Genomic DNA, 18,606 nt, shown 5'->3' with positions numbered 1-18,606 from the left:
TAGCTAGTGGGGATACGGCAACCTGCGTGTCTCTTTGATGACAACATGAAAACACACACTTCACATTGCCTACCTTGGCCTCTAACACAGTTCCTGCAGATGTCCATTTTGTACATAACATCATTTTAGCATTTAATTAACACATTCAAATAAATCCTTGAAAACCAATAGCATACTAAAAGCTTCAAACGAATTGTCAATGTCTGTGATAAAACCGCTGTGATCTTTCCTTAAACTTCATCTGTTTCAAGACTAAACTAATATCCACACACAGCAGGTGCCCTCTAGTGGATTATACAGAAACTTTTGAAGACACAGCAATTGACATCAAGGTAAAACACAGGAGCAGACTAAACCAGAAGCGCTGATGACAAGCAATTGAGAGTAAGAAGTCACAAAGAAACTCTAAAAAGTGGCTAAGCTAGCAACACAGCAAATGCCCCTTTGTGTCCACTAAGTTTTGGCAACAACCAGAAGTATGTATACATTCCCTTATATGCTTTAGGTTATCATAATAAGAGCACTCCCTATAAGAGAGGTGGACATAATATAGGCTGGATTAACAGTCATGGAGTAAGCCTATCCAAGACTTTTTCAATGCAGATTTGTACTGAAACATCTTATGGTCTGGCACTAGGTTTAGTGAATGTCCTGAGGGGTATTTCACAAAATTAAGACATCCAAGATAAGTGATAAAGCGAGGTTTGACATAGCGTTGTCTGGTCATCCTAGCTCAACTCGTTTCACTAATGCCAATCCAGGATGAGTAGGACCCAGATAGCAAAGGGGCGTTGAGAGGCGTTGAATCCACGATTGTTTGAAGCGGCGGAGGTTGATTCAACGTGGATTCAACGCCCCTGTGCTATCAGGGGAGCGACTATGTCAAGCCAAGTGTATGTAATTCAGGATGTGTGCGCGTTCTCGTTTCTGCTCCAAAGTGCCCACGGTTGGAATAAAAAAGACGCGGAAAAAAGCGTCATTCACACAAAGTGAACAACCGCTTTTGATATAGACTAACAATGAAGTAAAGTTATCCTTTTTGGAATGGGGAATCATGGCTATTTCTGTAAAACAGCAAAAGGTGGCGTGGTAGATCAAATTAATGCAAATTTAGGTATGCACCCACGTGTGAGTGCTTCCTTGTCTCGGCAACATCATTAAGAAAGTGCTTGCCACTGCAAAGAATGCACATAGTATGATTTACCTTAATATTATAGTTGAAAATACCTTCGAAAACTTGCCCCTCCACTTCCAATCAACTACAGTAGGCTATTCATCAAACGTCTATCAATAAAATAAGCAAACAATGAGTAGGCTACCTAGGCCTATGTTAATAATTATAAGGCTATCTAGCCTGGGTGTCCCCATGCTGCCTTGCGCGCGATTTGATTCACGCTGTAAGGCAGCCTGGAAACCATGGAGCAAATTTTCGCCTGAGATAGGGAACGATCACAGAACAAGGGGGAAAGCAAAACGATGATGTGCTATTCACAAACGCATTTGATAGACATCCGTGGCACCCAATAAACGGATCTGGGCATTTTTTTTCAAATACGAGAAAATTAACGTTTGGTAAGTGGTGGCGCTAGCCAGGCTATTTATGGGGTGCCACGGATGTCTATCAAATGCGTTTGTGCATAGCTCATCATCGTTTTGCTTTCCCCCTTGTTCTGTGATCTCAGGCGAAAATTTGCTCCATGGTTTCCAGGCTGCCTTACAGCGTGAATCAAATCGCGCGCAAGGCAGCATGGGGACACCCAGGCTAAAGGCTATCACAATTAAAATAATAACCATATGGTAGTAGGCAGACAATCTGTTTTGTTTTGCAAACAGATACATTTATCAAATAGTTTATAAATGTAATAAAGCTCCTTAAAAATTAGCACGGAGGTCTGATGTGAATGACAGCTAGCTGAACCAATAAGACAACATAATTATCATTAGAATTAATTTAGCTTGGCTGTTAGCCTGGTCGGGACCAGGCTAGGTGCAGAGAATAAATCCCCATGGTAACTTATGTGCCATCTCTTTTGTGAAACCAAGTCAAGGCTAAATTCATCCAGGATAACCTAAAAATCCCAGCTTAATCCCTTATCTAGGTTTTGTGAAATACCCCTCAGGATACCAGCCCATAATCTGTAACACAATGTGTGTGTTCAATTCACACATATGGTTTGGGAGCTTATTGTTTCAGTCTATACAACAGGTCTAGCTGGTAAATTGAGTTCACCTGAAGAGTTAAGTGGACTGCTTGGCGTGGTCAGGGATTCCAGCTGTGCTGCCACACGTGGAGCTCCATCCAGCAGACAAAAGATGATGAGAACTGCCAAATAATAAGCACAGACCTTATTGTCACAATGACACAAGTAAAAAGAAAATGATGAAACAAAGAAAAAATCAGGAAAAAACATCATGAAATTTCAATTAAATTGAAAGATGTAATATAAAGACATTACACCAGTGGTTCTCAAACTGTGGTACGGGTACTACTGGTGGTACGCGGACTCCTTCTAGTGGTACTCCAGGAGTCTCCAAGATTTTTTGTTATACAGATGACATAATCACTTTTTATGTGATATGTCAAATAATTCAAAATCCTTTACCACACAATCACTGAAGTTAAATTTGAAAAAGTAGGCCTATATTCGTTTTTATATTAGCCAATAGGAGGCAATGGGCCTACTAGTCTAGTTGAACTGTATCGAGCATTAGCAAATGGTTGACAAGCTAAGCTGTGATGGAAAGCAAAAGAAAAGGAAGCGAACATGATGGATCAAAAACATCCATGCAATCATGGCTCCAAACGGGAAGTATTAGAAAGAGAAGTGTGGTGAATATGTTCGAGCAGAAGCGGAAGCTGGTGACAATGAGCCCAGCACATGTGACTAGTGAAGCTTCAATGGCACCTGCCAGCAACAAATGACGCAAAACAGTATGTACAATACAGTACAATATGTGAAATTGGCTTACACTATTGTATTTTAATGCCAGTAATAATTGTGGTACTTGGAGAGCCAACTGTTTTCTGAGGTGGTACTCATTGTGAAAAGTTTGAGAGCCACTGCATTACACAAATACAGAAATAAATCATACACAAACTAACTACATAAATACATAAATAAACAAATACATAGATTTTAAAAGTCTATCACTTTTCTTAAAACACTTTCATTCTTCACTGATATCCATCAAAGTAATCACAATCATTTATTTTTCATTTTCTTAACCAAAAAAAAAAATGTCACTCGCATTTTCCCAAGCAAGTGTATTTTTATTTTTATCTATAAACTGAGAGGAATGTTTTCATCATCTCTATTCTGTGAATTTGGTGAAAAAAATAATTCATCAAATACTTTCAATACTTGTTACATTTAAGTTATCAAGGCTACTTACGTGTCAATCGAAGAAGCTTTATTTTCTTATTGACCAGATGATCAACCATCTTCAAGGTACGTAATCCCATAAAACCTCCTTCTGGGGAGCAAGTTTGGATAGCCATGTCAGGTACATCTGACTCACAGTTGTGAAATGGTGTCGGTCACATAAGGTGATAGTCACCTAGTGTATAGACAGCAGCACAGTGAGGAAATACACATGTCAGAGAAGCGTAGGTGATATATCAAGCTACAGATGAAAAGCACCATTGTGAGGGTGGCGTCAGTATTCATGAATATTGGGGAAAGTAACGCTGGTTGAAAGGGGTTTCCCTATGTCATCTGATGCAAATCTTGTTTTCCATCAAGCTTCTCATACTCTCTTGTGCTCATTCCTCCTCATTGCTTCTGTTTGTAAATACATTCAGTGAGATAGAACAAGAGAGATACATTATATATATAGATAGATAGATAGATAGATGCACATCTTGTTTTCCATCAAGCTTCTCATAATCTCTCGTGCTCATTCCTCCTCATTGCTTCTGTTTGTAAATACATTCAGTGAGATAGAACAAGAGAGATAGATATATTGCCTGTTGAATATACACATTGCCCATTGGATACATATTTCCTGTTGAATATACACAGTGCCCATTGGATACATATTTCCTGTTGAATATACACAGTGCCCATTGGATACATATTGCTTGTTGGATTAATTGCCTGTTAGTTGAACAAAGGTTTGTCATACTGGGCCAATCCCAAAGTGAGCCCTGAGGACTAAGGACTAAGGACTCACAGACTTAATTGATCTCAGGTACAAAGTGAGTGTGCGAGGCCACATGTGCTCAGATGCACAGAGCACAGTTGATTTTGGGAATTTTCATTTTAAGGTTGTTGCTTTTCACACGGCCAAGGCACAGGAGACAACTGCCTGATTCCACATTTTTTTTTTACAAGCTGGTCGTGTGTCGTGCTGTTGTTTATCCCTTGATTTCCCTATGGTCTCTTCGGTAAACGTCACAACGCTTTGAACTGTGGGTAATTCCCTTTGCTGAAGTCTGCACTGACACAGACTCACGGAAAGGGCTCGGTAAGTGTGTTCTCAAATCCTCAAGCCCTTTGAAATGCAACATTGGAACAGTCCTAATCCCTTACAAATTTCACAAGAACGTGCAGCAAAGTCTGTGACTCTGAGTCTGGACTTTGGGATTGGGCCATTATGTCACATTAAATTACTTACTGCAAACCCAACTCGAAATCCACAGAAATGAAACCTTTTTTTTTCTGATTGTGGGTGTGTGTGAATGTGCGTGTGTGTTGTGGTACCCCAAGCTGCTCTTGTTGTCCCACTAGGGCAAACCGTCGCCAGATCCCCTTGGGTAAGTTCGTGGATGGCGTGTACTTCACCAGGGCTATGCTGGAAGGGCACTAGGACCCTGGGGAGGTGCTCTGAAGACTAGGGACGTCAGCACGTCCACTAATTGGAGTCCAGCTGCAAATTGTTAGATTGGCTCTGAACAGCACCTGAAAAGACCTGTTGTTAGAGAGACAAAGAGGGAAGCAGGGCTGGGGAAGCAAAACACATACAGCTTTTGTCCTTTGTTTAAGGCAGTATGTTGTCTGTTTAAACTGCTTCAAGTGTGATTGGATGGATAGATAGATAGATAGATAGATAGATAGATAGATAGATAGATAGATACTTTATTGATCCTCAAGGGGAAATTTAAGGGTCTCAGTAGCGTAAAGACATAACACACAACATGCACTTACAACAGAAATGGTAAACATTAGTATAAGTATAAACATATAACTAAACTCCACTGTACAATAAAGTCCGTAGAAGATAAGATAAGAATCTCACAAACTAAATACACTATATAAGTTAAATTAAGAAAGTCCAATGTGCTTGAGGGTGATCAAGCATAAGACGCTTGTAGTGACAGGGCCAGGACTGGTGAGGTGCTAAAGGGAGTGAGTGTCGTGATGAAGGTGCAAACAGTATTCCAACCATAGTCCTTAGTTGTGTATGCCTGGCAAGGTGCTCAAGAGAGTGGGTGTCATGGTGAAGGTGCAAAAAGTAGTCCAACATTAGTCAACAGTGCAACAGTAGGGTCTAGAGACCAGCATAAATAATATAGTCAAATAGGAGAGTAAAGTGTAATGTAAACAAGGTAAAATAAAAACTATTTCAGTGCAAGAATGGGTTGAGGTAACAGTGTAGCAGTAAAACAGTAGTGAAACATTAGGCTGTGTACAATAGTAAAACAGTAGTAAAACAGTAGTAAGCAGTAGTGGGCAGTCAGTACTCAAAAACATGGACGTGGAGAGGGTGGAGAGGCAGACAGACTAAGCAGAGAAGTCTATCTCTCCTCTCCCCTTTAGTGAGGCATTGAACAGTTCAATGGCCCTAGGAACAAATGACTTCCTCAGCCTTTCAGTTGTGCATGGCAGTGAGCGAAGTCTCCAGCTGATCAAGCTCTTTTGGTTTTTGATAGTGCTGTAGAGCGGGTGACATTCATTGTCCAAGATTTTGATCAGTTTGTTTAGGGTCCTTTTGTCAGCTATTGAAGTGGTGCACTCCAGTTCAGCTCCCACTACAGAGCCAGCCTTCCTTACCAGCCTGTCATGTCGCCCAGCATCCCTCTTCTTTGTGCTTCCTCCCCACCATACCACTGCATAGAAGAGGACGCTGGCCACAACAGACTGATAGAACATCCTGAGGAGCTTGCTGCACACATTGAAGGGCCGCAGCCTCCTCAGGAAGTACAGCCTGCTCTGTCCTTTCTTGTAGAGTGCATCAGTGTTGGCTGACCAGTCCAGTTTATTGTCCAGGTGGAGACCCAGATACTTGTAGGTGCTTACCACCTCCACATTGACCCCATCAATGGAGACTGGTAGCAGAGCGGGCTTAGACCTTCGGAAATCCACCACCATCTCCTTGGTCTTTGAGGTGTTAAGTTGAAGGTGATTGAGTTTGCACCACTGCACAAAGTCCTCCACCAGGCTCCTGTACTCCTCCTCCTGCTCATCCCTGATACACCCCACAATTGCAGTATCATCAGAAAACTTCTGCATGTGGCATGACTCGGTGTTGTAGCGGAAGTCAGATGTGTACAGGGTGAACAGGACTGGAGAGAGCACAGTTCCCTGTGGCGCTCCGGTGCTGCTGATCACAGTGTCAGAGAGGCAGTTCTTCAGTCTGACAAACTGTGGTCGCTCGGTCAGGTAATCTGTAATCCAGGTTACCAGGTGAGCGTCCACACCCATCTGCAAGATCTTATCTCCCAGTCTGAGGGGTTGGATGGTGTTAAAAGCACTTGAGAAATCAAAGAACATGATTCTCACAGCACTTTTCCCCTTGTCTAGGTGAGAATGTGTCCTGTGTAGAAGATAAGTGATGGCATCGTCCACGCCCACTTTCTCCTGGTATGCAAACTGTAACAGGTCTAGTGCATGGCGTACCTGGGGTCTGAGCATCCCTAAGACCAGCCGCTCCATTGTTTTCATCACGTGAGATGTTAGAGCGACAGGCCTGAAGTCATTCAGCTCGTTGGGGTGTGGTTTCTTGGGAACGGGGGTGAGACATGATGTCTTCCACAGTGTTGGAACTTGTCCGAGACGTAGACTCCAGTTGAAGATGTGCTTCAGTGGCTCCCCCAGTTCAGCAGCACAGGACTTGAGCAGTCTTGGACACAGTCTGTCAGGCCCTGCCGCCTTACGAGGATGGAGTTTCCTTAAGAGATAACTTACTTGGTCCGCTGAAATGATGGGGGGGATGAGGGGAGTGGAGGGGGAGGAGGAGGAGGGGTGCTTCTGTGAGGGTTGTCGTGTGGCTAGAGACTGATGGCAATTGGCTGAAGCCATTGTTGTCGCACTGCTCATGGTCACCATGTGGGGGAGAGGTGCGATAGCCCGATCTGCAGTGATTATGGAGGGGGGGGAGGGAGGGGAGGGGGGCAGCATCTGAGGTCTGTGTGTCTGATGGCTGTTGACTGAGGTCGTTGTCACCTCTTTGTTCGTGGTAGCCATGTGGGGGAGGGGTGCAATATCCAGTGATGGTGGGGGTGAGTGTTGCACTGGTAATGAGGTGGGGTGGGGGCTGGGGGATGGGCAATCGAACCTGTTGTAAAAGTGGTTCAGCTGGTTCGCTCTATCCAGGTCTCCCTCCGCAGAGCTGCTGCTCTTCTTAAGGCCAGTGATAGATTTCATGCAGTCCCACACCTCCTTCATGTTGTTATCTTGCATCTTCTGTTCCATCTTCCTTCTGTAGTCCTCCTTAGCCTCTTTCAGCTTATTCTTGAGTTCCCCCTGTACTCGCCTCAGCTCTGCCATGTCTCCCTCCTTAAACGCCATCTTTTTCCTATTGAGAAGGGTCTTGACATTACTGGTTATCCAAGGCTTGTTATTTGGATAGCAGCGTACAGTCCTTGTGGGAACAACAATGTCCATACAAAAGTTCAGATTGCTTGTGCCCAGGAATTTTGAAGAGCGGAGTGGACTGCAGGTCAGCCAGGAGGGCCTGTCCATCTTCCAGACTCAAGATCCAAAGCAGACCGAAGAAGTTTTCGTTGCATTTTGAGTACCTCAGTTTGAGGCTTTATAAGTTAAATAAAAGAAACCGTCTGCTGGAAATCACTCTCCTCGTGTCTTTGGATCCCTGGGAGTTCACAGTGTGTGTGTGCGTGCGTTGCTTGTGTTGCATGTAGGCTGGTCTGGAAAACATGTAATGGGCAAACAAACATGTGGTTTTCCTTGTCTCTATTTCCTTGTTTATATTTCTATCAATTTGTTCCACTGATTTTGGCTAAGAGAAGACATTTTCAGCTGAAAAATAGCCCCCCGTTTGCCTCAAAGTCCCAATTGAAGTTTAACTTCAGAGAAGAGAAACAGGTGATAGCTCGCTAATAGCTAAGTCAAATTAAATTACTTACTGCAAACTCGATAGCTCGCTAATAGCTACGTCAAATTAAATTACTTACTGCAAACTCGAAATCCACAGAAATTAAACCTGTTTTTTCTGATTGTTTGATAGTTTATATGTGAGATGTTTGTGTGCTTCTATATGGGGTGGTTTGGAGAGCATGCAATGTGTAGAGGTGACTTTGGCACAACGTGGTTTTCCTTGTCCAAACTTCCTTGTTCATTTTTCTGTCAGTATGTTGCTGGAATGCAAAAAAAGATCCTGCTCTAAGAGGAAGTTCATCTGCATGTAAAACTCCCTGACACTATGCTTCGACAGAACAATAAATCAGATGGTTTTAGAAAAAAAAAACGCACTTCTACCTCCACCTAGAGCCTGTTATTTGTTTTGCAAGAATACACATGAGAGTTGTAGACATTCAAAATGTTGGCTAAGTCCCCTCAATCTGTCAGACTTGCCAACTGCAGCTTTAACGTCACAAAAAATGATAATGCCACTGAACAACAACAAAAAAACCTGGTCTAAAAAACCTGGTCTGGGAAAAGCCTGTAAAAGTCCTGACAGGAAGCATGCATAAGGATGTAGATCAAGGAATGCACTAATATTTTGTTCGTAGTACCAGTTTGCAACAATTGTTAGTTAAGACTAAGTTGTAAACACTTTGGAAAAAAAAATATTAAAAACTGGATATACCGAAAAACTTTGATGTAATCGCTTCCTGCCAGGACTTTTACGGGCTTTTCCCAAATCACTGAAGCAACGTCGATGCAGCGGTAGATAGCAGCAGAGTAGAAGCTATCAGGCAAGTGTTATTTAAATAAACTCCTGGTGTACTTACAAACTTTCCAATGCCTCGTTTTATGAGTAAAGAACATAGTTGTACTACTGTAGAAGTTTCGTACCATTCTGGGATTTATTAGTGGGGTAATTTACAAGATACTAAGTTGGTTACATTAGCGCCTGCAGAAAGTCATTAGTTTCTCACTGTGCTACTCAACCAGGGTTCGACCAAGGGTAAACAGGTTCTGGGAGGGTGTTTGGCTCGGGATCATGGTGCAAAGGACCCTAGAGTGAAATTACTCTGAACCATCGCTTTAACCTAAGTAAGTTGCAAACTGAGAGTAAATCAGTGAGTTGTGTTTACAGTTTTGCAAAAAGTGTGCTACAAAATTACAACCTGAATGTGAGTGAATGTGCTTTCTGTTTGTTAAACTTGGTGAATTGGCTACCAGCAAGAATAACCATTTAGATTTTAAACATTCAGAAAAAAATATATGTGTTTACCAGATTTATATACATGATACTTTTTTTCTTCCGTTTGGTGTAGGCTGCTTAAGACACATCTCAGGAAGAGAATGGCGTTGGCTGTGAAGGTTGGCTGTGAGTCTTTCAGGACAGAACATTACATCAGTCGTAAAATAATGTGATAAACTATGATTAATCAGACACCATAAAAGTAATAAAGTGACATACAATATTACCAAATAGTTGACTTGTGAGTAGATGAGTAGTGGAGTGGCACACAATGAGAGAGATAGTAACTAATGTCACATACATTGAATGCAAGGTAAAACCAAATAACCAAGTGCAAGTTAGATGTTAGTTGAACAGTAAACAACCAAATAACCCAAAACAATTTAGATACAAAATGAACCAGATAAACCAAGAATACATCACATGTAAATAAATCAAAACAAATCCAAAAGAAAGGAGAAAGAGGGAGGGGGGGACCCAGGAGCAGAATGGCATCATATAAGACATAATATAGAACCCAGTACAAAATTCTACTGAAATAGAGTACCGAAATGTGACGTTCCGTTTTCATGTCGGCAGTGTCACTGGATCTAAACAAACTTTCAAAGTGGCTTCATGTCAATGAATCTATCTATCTATCTATCTATCGACAAGGTAAAATAAAAAAACGATTTCAGTGCAAGAACAGGTTGAGGTAATAGGGTTATAGCCATTCATTCATTCAGTATTGTATCAGAAGCCTGACCGCAGCCATTGATCATGTGTGCTAATATAGCATGAAAAACAGTGTAGCAGTAAAACAGTAGTGAAAACATTAGGCTGTGTACAATAGTAAAACAGTAGTAAGCAGTAGTGGGCAGTCAGTACTCAAAAACATGGACATGGAGAGGGTGGAGAGGCAGACAGACTAAGCAGAGAAGTCTATCTCTCCTCTTCCCTTTAGTGAGGCATTGAACAGTTCAATGGCCCTAGGAACAAATTACTTCCTCAGCCTTTCAGTTGTGCATGGTAGTGAGCGAAGTCTCCAGCTGATCAAGCTCTTTTGGTTTTTGATAGTGGTGTAGAGCGGATGACATTCATTGTCCAAGATGTTGATCAGTTTGTTCAGGGTCCTTTTGTCAGATATTGAAGTGATGCACTCCAGTTCAGCTCCCACTACAGAGCCAGCCTTCCTTACCAGCCTGTCAAGTCGCCCCGCATCCTTCTTCTTTGTGCTTTCTCCCCAGCATACCATTGCATAGAAGAGGGCGCTGGCCACAACAGACTGATAGAACATCCTGAGGAGCTTGCTGCACACATTGAAGGAACGCAGCCTCCTCAGGAAGTACAGCCTGCTCTGTCCTTTCTTGTAGAGTGCATCAGTGTTGGCTGACCAGTCCAGTTTATTGTCCAGGTGGAGACCCAGATACTTGTAGGTGCTTACCACCTCCACATTGACCCCATCAATGGAGACTGGTAGAAGAGCGGGCTTAGACCTTCGAAAATCCACCACCATCTCCTTGGTCTTTAATATTATGTTTTTAGCTTTTTTTTTTAATTACAAAACTATACACTCTAACACACCTTATATGTGATTTTGGGAACTCTGTGATGAATGGAAATGAAATATATGACGATCGAAAACTCATGAAAATGCACAATCTGGACATTTTATCTGGACATTTTATCATAACTCGGTTGCTGCTTTGGGTCGAATCAGTGACGCATGCACGTCAGCTCAAAACCAGGCCATTTTGTGGGTCTATCACTAGGTGGCAGTCTCGCCAGGTCTCGCTAGGTCACTTCCCGGAACCTTTACAGGCAACACTTCATATTTCATGAAAGACGTTATATCTCCATTTCTAGAAAAAAAACAGCGATTTTGATGAAAACTAGCCATTGTTTAGCTTGGGATTTCTCAGGAACAGAGGCGTGTAGAAATACACGGTTTGCACCCACCGAGAGCTTAAAGTCTCACCTTTTAATCGAGCCATTGTATGTGTTCATAGCTATAACACAGAATATGCTGTGGCTGTACAAAAATCATCAACAATGGTCTAGATTGCTGGCACTCTAGGGCAAAGCTTCCGAAAACAGCTTGGCATTCAATGAGTTAATAGTGATGTTTTTTGCCTCGAAAAAAAAAAAGCCAAGACACGTCCGTGAACTAAAGGATTTTAAACACATGCTGTGACGTTACATGCAGGTCTCTTTTATGGAGGAAACCCATGCTAAAACAAAACTCTGTAGTCACAAATTTGATTGTGTTGGTATGAATATATGTTGTAATATGTGATTCCTACTGTGTAAAAAAATATGCTAACGTCATGGAAATGTTGTAAAATTATTTAAATAGATTAAGAAAGCCACCGCTATGGCGAATACTGGATTGATTTGTTTAGATGCAGTGGAATTGCTGCCTTGACAACGCTACATCATGGCTTCGGTGCTCTATTCTACTGATCTCTAAGCATAGCTATCAAACAAATGTGAAACTTTGAGACGTAAAATTGCTTGATTATCTCAGTGCTCAGGGGCAGTGGTAGTGTAGTGGTTAAGTAGCCGGGCTAGCATGCAGTACCCTGAAAGGTTGTGGGTTCAATTCCCGGCTTTCACCATTGTCCCCTTGAGCAAGGCACTTAACCCCAAGTTCCTCTGTGGACATTGTAGTCTCTTGTAATATAATTAACATCTGTCTGAAGTCACTTTGAATGAAAGCGTCCTAATGTCTGTGGCACGCATATCTCGCTGACCGTTTGTCAGACTGATTTCAAATTTGGCAGGTGTCTTACGGGCATGAGTAAGTGCAGTGCCAAATTTGACGTTTGAATAAAAAATGCAAAAGATATTGTTAAATATATTGGCAAAAGAAGCACACATTGGCTTTCGCCGCTAGCCACTCCCCCTCCCACACAGCACTGTACTGTAAGTTACCAGTGAGGATAGAAGCAGGGCTTTGGCAGAACTGGATCAGTGTAGGTTACACGGGTAAAAAACTTAAGCGAGTGCAAGGTGTGTTAACATGTCTGACCTCAATAATGTATAAGTATATATACTTTTTTGATCCCATGAGGGAAATTCGGTCCCTGCATTTAACCCAATCGGTGAATTAGTGAAACACAAACAGCACACAGTGAGGTGAAGCACACACTAATCCCGGCGCAGTGAGCTGCCTGCTTAAATGGCGGCGCTCGGGGAGCAGTGAGAGGTTAGGTGCCTTGCTCAAGGGCACTTCAGCCGCGGCCCACTGGTCGGGGCTCGAACCGACAACCCTCCGGTTACAAGTCCAGAGTGCTAACCAGTGGGCCATGGCTGCCCTGTATGCGGTTTGCTTGCATAAAATGACTCCGCGGATTTTGCAACAACACGCCAACACACACAGGTATGCAGTGGCTCTTCAAAATGACGGACGCTTCGAATAGCCCAGTGAACACCACTAACCACTTGCACAGTTTTGAAAATTAACGTTAAGGGTTGTTTTAGGACATGTTTGAGCATGCCTGTTGGCAGCCACTCTGAGTAGTCAAAGGCGATTCAAAACGAGTCAGAAAAGTTGAGACAGGACCAATCGTCAAAATTTCGGTGTCCACCACTCTAGTTCATCCAAAACAAACCAGAAAAGGGCCTTAAAGTGCTAAAAATCGGAATTTTCCTTTAAAATATTTAGTAAGTAGAACTCAGTTTTTGTCTTTTGTGAGTCACTTAATTTTGAGGTGAAAAAGTAAAAAATCAAGTAAACTTACTTTTAAAAAATCATGCAAAATCATTTTTACATCTGTGCACCTGATGACGTTGTTATGTTGTCTACATGTTCACTGTTACAACTCTGGTAGTATTGAGTGACAGGATTCTTATCCTACGTTACCATGTTTCACGATTATGTGTAGTAAACTAAATATTACGATGCATGCTGGGAAGCCTGCAAAATTCAACTCAACTTTACTCAATGAATATACATTTTATACAACCCCACCCCCATCTTGCCTGTTCATAATTCTGAGAAATTCTTGAATTGTGTGCATGTGTGCGTGTACATGTTTATGTGTGTGTGGGTATGTGGGTGGGTGTGTGTGCGTGCATGTGCTTGTGTTTTTGCCTGTTTATGTGCCTGTGTGTGTGCATGTGCATGCATGCATATATATGTCTACTGTGTGAGTATGTGTCATACGTAGGATTACTGTAAATGTATGTGTGTGCGTGTATCTGTTTATGCACATGTGTGCATATGGAATGAGTTTACATGACCCCTGAAGGCAAACATATACAAAAAGTTGGTCATCCTAGGCCCTACGGTTCTCAAGATATTCACAAAAAACTGTGTCTGCCCTACCCTCCTTTCGGGGGGTCCAGTCCAGCGGGGGGGCTACACCGGTCTTACAGTGTCCCAGGAATCCTTGACGGAAATTTGGACATGTGAAAAAGAAAAAAAAATCTGACTAAACCTGCGCTGCGCGGCGGTCATAATTACATATAAACAACTAAAGTTAATGTATTATTATTTGTCGTTTTTATCCTGCTGTGAAGTCTTGTTTCTAAGTTTTTGGCTTATTGTTTTGAGCGTAGACACATGGGTGATATTTCTTTGTTTACAGTTTTTTCTCGATCGTTTTGATATTTGTGTCAACTCTGAAATCACGTTCTCAAAACAGTTAACACCAATGTCTGAACAAAAGCACTCTGGACAAAATGACATTTTGCTGGCAAAAGGCTGTTACTCTCTCAAAACACTTAAAGCATGCAGCAAAAGCATTGCATAGCAACGCATACAAGCTTAAAAGTGGCGCTTTGGACGTACTTATGCATTTATATGAAAGTTTTACTTGGGTACATTCACAAAACACCATATGATGCATTTTGGCGAGAGTTACGCAGATGAAACGTGTGATTGTTTGATAAGATGCACCCGTGCTTGTTATGGGCGTGCTGCAGAGAAACTTCTCTGTATGACGAAACGCCGGTTATTAGTGATTGGTTCAAAGCGGTTCAAAGGAACTCCAATGATTTTAAACCTCAAACTGTGCCCTCCCACCCGGAAATAAACGAACGCCTATGGATCTAGGTCAGACTCTCTGCGAAGTCAGAGAGTCTGGTTTCCAGGCTATGAATACCTAGCAAGATACAGTAAATTTCATTGAACTACAACTTGTCATTTTTCTTCGAAATAGACCTACAGTAAACACCTTTCGTACTGTTTTCTCCACCAAATAGGCAATACAGTACATTGTCTAAATGTGCATTAGATCCATACTTGCAAATAGCAACACAGAACAGACTTCTCTTATGAATGATTGCTGATTGAAGAATTGTGCAAAGGAGTTTCACACAGGTGTATCAGAGATTCAGACTTATGCAAGGAATATCTATACCACCTGTGAAAAGATGTTTTCCTTTTGTTTAGCATGGGAAAACAAATAGAGTTTGGGGCTTTTGAATGATACCTGTGTTTTGCAAAAGGGTGTGTGAAATGTGTGAAGCCAATGGAAATGTGTGAACACATTCACAAGAGATGACTTCTGCTGTGCAAAGAAAGTAGTCATGAAGACCAAGTGGATTCCAATCACAAGTAATCGAGAAAAACTGTAATACATTAAGATGGATGAAATTTTAGACATCCTTGGTTTTACATTGGGATGCACAAATCAAAGACAAAACATCATGCAATGATGGAATACGTTATTGTATTACTTCTCATTATATTTGTTTATTTATTCACTGCTCAGTCATTGAAATCTTTTTCCTGGTGTGAGACATGAAACACTGATGAAATTACAGGCAATAATAGATACAAATGTGTGAACTCCATTGCGAGCTTTCTCTGGTGTGAGACATGTGGTTATCTCCACAAATGCAATATTAGACTACCGGTAAGGTGCCTCAAATGCAATTTGGAGTCACACTGGTGGGGAGGTGCCATCCAAAACAAGTCTTGGTTTAAATTTATATAATTTACGCAGATGCAAATCCTGTTTCCATCAAGTAGCATACAGTTGTGTCAACACTCTCTCATTGTCATTCATCCTCACCAAATTTGTTTGTTATATGTATACTTGTTGCAGGGGCAGTTCTAATACAGGGATGGAAGTAGTTTTTAATTCTTGTTGGTACTAGCAGAGACTTTCTAATGAGGAGACACAGCACTCAAAAAATCCTCCATAGAAATGCATGGGGTTAGTTTGTAACGCCGTTGTCTACACATATCCGACCCTAACTCGGCAAAACGTCGACATGTGAATACATTGAGCCAATCATATGGTGTGTGTTGTGAAGACATCGTGCCAATCATGTGTTGTGAACTCGCCGCTGGTGTCGTGAAGCCTTGCGCACGTGCATTTCTGCCGAATAGGATGCCCTATGAGTGCCCAAAAAGTGTTTGGCTGCCGAGTGGAGGGACTTGCCTAAAAGGACTTTGGTACTAGTCAATTCAAGTCACTTATATGTACATAGTAAATTTAAAAACAGTTGATCCAAAGGGCTTCACAAGTAAGGCTAACTTTACAAAATAAAACCAAATAGAATTAAAAAGGTAAAAATAGCTTAGTTTTAGTTTCCCCTGCACTGTGGTTGTTGTACAACTTTCTTGTGTTCTGTTTGAATTCTTAAGATACACTGGTCTTTTAAAAATGACCTTGTATTAATGAAAGATATCAGATTTCACTCCTTCATTGTACCTTTTTCTCCATCTCGAAATCAAGACATTCCTCATAAAACCTAAAAAAATCTAACACTAAAAGCAAAACTGAAACTAAACTAAGTACCGGTAATTATTTTGCACTTGTAAAACTAACAAAAACTAATCTGAAGTAAAATTCAGACTGAAATAAATAAAAATACAAACTAATGACAATTTCAAAACTATAATAACTCTATTTTCATGTTGAAAAAGTCTTTACATGTTGTTTAATAGTGTGGGTGATGTGGATGCTAATTTTTGAAAGAATCTTTTCCAGCATGACTGCACCTAAAAAAAAAGAAACATTATTGTTTACAATAATAAAGAATTGAGAGTGAAATTTTGAAAGGTCATTGCCACAGCTATAATTTGGCCTTAGGCACAAGGCTGAGTGTTGAAGTAAATCCTTTGACCAGATCAGACCACTGCATAATTAACACTTACCTAATGCATACATTACATATAAACATTCATGGTGTGGATCTGTTATAGATGTATTGTATAATGATCTAGAATATATCATGCATCATATATGCATATTGTATAATATCAGGTAGATGTACAGTACACAAAATAATAATACATGATTACAATATCATAAATAATTCACAAAAATTCAAGTCAGTTATGGCATGGCTGCCCTTGTACAGTGTAGACTTGTAATTAAAGCCCTCTTGTGTAAGAATTTCTCCATGCTTCTTAGGTGTTATATAGCAACCAACGTCTCAAGCGCTGCTTCGTTTAGAACTGCGGTACCCGTCACACATCAAAACTGACACTTTCGGACTCCTAGGCGTGTCAAAACATCAACTTCTCTCTGAATAAGCAATAACAACATATTAAACCTTAGAACCCTAAGCTGTTTTTAAGGCATTTTCACTACCTTATTCATAAGGATTTATTCTGGTCATTGTAAGTGCCACACACATACAGTATTATATATTGTTTTTTTCAGCAGAGTCTAGGCTATCCAGAACTGCCATCATATAATGTATTAGTACTAGCATTTTTTTTTAAATAATTAAATTATAAAAAACATATTATAAAAAATCTTATATTTTGACATGTATCTCACCACAGCAAGCTCATAGCTCTACATGCTTGTTATGTGTGTGTAGAGCAGACTGTCCTGAATCTGGTAATATCATTGCCATGTTGGAGAGATTCTCTGGGGCTGAGCAATTTACAGACATATGTGGTGTGTGCTTTACAGAAATAAATGCCATTTTTTTATTTAGTGATAAATCACCTTTCTGCGCTCCATAGCTGTGACACGAACTGATCCTACCTGACTTGACCCGAGTTTACGTGTTAGCCTGTGTGTGCCTATGGTGTCTGCACTCGTGATTCTCTACAATTTTTTACTGCATTGCCATGAACAAAGTAAAGGCAAAAAAGGTGTTTCTTTGTCGAACATTGGGATGCAATGTGAGCATTGAATTGGATGCCATGCAGGAATAGGATCTCAAAACCGGATTATGAACATTCTTTGCCATAGAGAAACACACAATAGAGTTGGATTATAAACATGCTTTGCCACAAAAACAAACAGAAATGTGAGGCAAGTCGAGCTATATGAAGTTATTATTTGCTGTCACTTAATCTGTTTTATAACCCAGAAGGATGTACTTGGTATCAAATGATAGCTCTGTGTTAGAGGGTGACAATTTTTCGGGACTCCCGCGGGTCACGGTATTCCCGTGGGAGTCCTGCGGTACGGGAGTAAATTTCACTGTTGGTAACATGATCGGGACGGGACGGGCATAAATGAACGGGAGCGGACGGGAGGGGAACGGAGGAGATTAAATTAAAACATGCGGTGAGTGCACCCAAAGATTGCAAGGCATTTCTAGAAAAGAGAACCACTTACAACTCACAATACGCTTGTTGATTGGCTACTGCAAGCCGCAGAGTAGCCTATCAGAGCCATACAAAGCAGCTGCCCTGTTCACAAGCCAATCAATCAGCGTCAGCGACTACGCCTCAGATCTTAATAACCCTCGTCACCTCGACTAGCCTATGTGGTGGTTATGGGAAACTTGCTAATAAATGGCAATGCAGCTTAACTGTAGTGAAGTTCGCAAGATTGGAAAGAGCAGGGGCGGAGCCAGACATTGTAAACATTCGGGGCTTAGCCCATTTTTTTTTTTTTTTTTAAATAACCCCTTAAATAATGAATTCTAGTGAATTTTGTATAAACTAATGGACACATTGAGACTTAAAAAATGTGAAACTAACATTCAACAGATTCAAGGTATCTGACTGACTGAGTAAAATTATAGTTTTGGGTCTTTCAAGAGGCAATCTGTTCATATCTGTTTAGCATGTACTTAGTTAATTAAGCGTTTCTTATGGTTTGTATATTATAGTATTTGTTTATTTTCATTAGGCTATTGTTTGATATG

General features: G+C 41.1%; 2 protein-coding genes across 2 annotated transcripts in view; both read right to left on the bottom strand.

Annotated features, from left to right (window-relative positions):
* LOC143117704 (uncharacterized) overlaps positions 1-3,552 on the bottom strand; it is a 49,433-nt gene extending 45,881 nt beyond the window's left edge. The window contains exons 1-2 of the mRNA XM_076279285.1: positions 3,394-3,552; positions 2,231-2,323 (exon numbers count right to left, since the gene is read on the bottom strand). Of these exons, the coding sequence (XP_076135400.1) occupies positions 2,231-2,323; positions 3,394-3,499 (199 nt within the window). The 5' untranslated portion in view covers positions 3,500-3,552. The remainder of the gene's footprint in view (positions 1-2,230; positions 2,324-3,393) is intronic.
* Positions 3,553-15,252: 11,700 nt separating this feature from the next.
* Positions 15,253-18,606, bottom strand: part of LOC143117688 (uncharacterized) — a 44,045-nt gene continuing 40,691 nt past the window's right edge. The window contains exon 25 of the mRNA XM_076279284.1: positions 15,253-16,489. Coding sequence (XP_076135399.1) covers positions 16,418-16,489 — 72 coding nt within the window. The 3' untranslated portion in view covers positions 15,253-16,417. The remainder of the gene's footprint in view (positions 16,490-18,606) is intronic.

Source organism: Alosa pseudoharengus, unplaced genomic scaffold (genome assembly GCF_046254945.1).
Source record: "Alosa pseudoharengus isolate Yale_2024_CS ecotype anadromous, Long Island Sound unplaced genomic scaffold, YU_APseudo_1.1 YU_APseudo_1.1_scf_1, whole genome shotgun sequence".
In the NCBI taxonomy this organism is placed as follows: domain Eukaryota; kingdom Metazoa; phylum Chordata; class Actinopteri; order Clupeiformes; family Clupeidae; genus Alosa; species Alosa pseudoharengus.
Note: the sequence above shows the minus strand (reverse complement) of the source record. Positions and strands in the feature narration are given on the sequence as shown.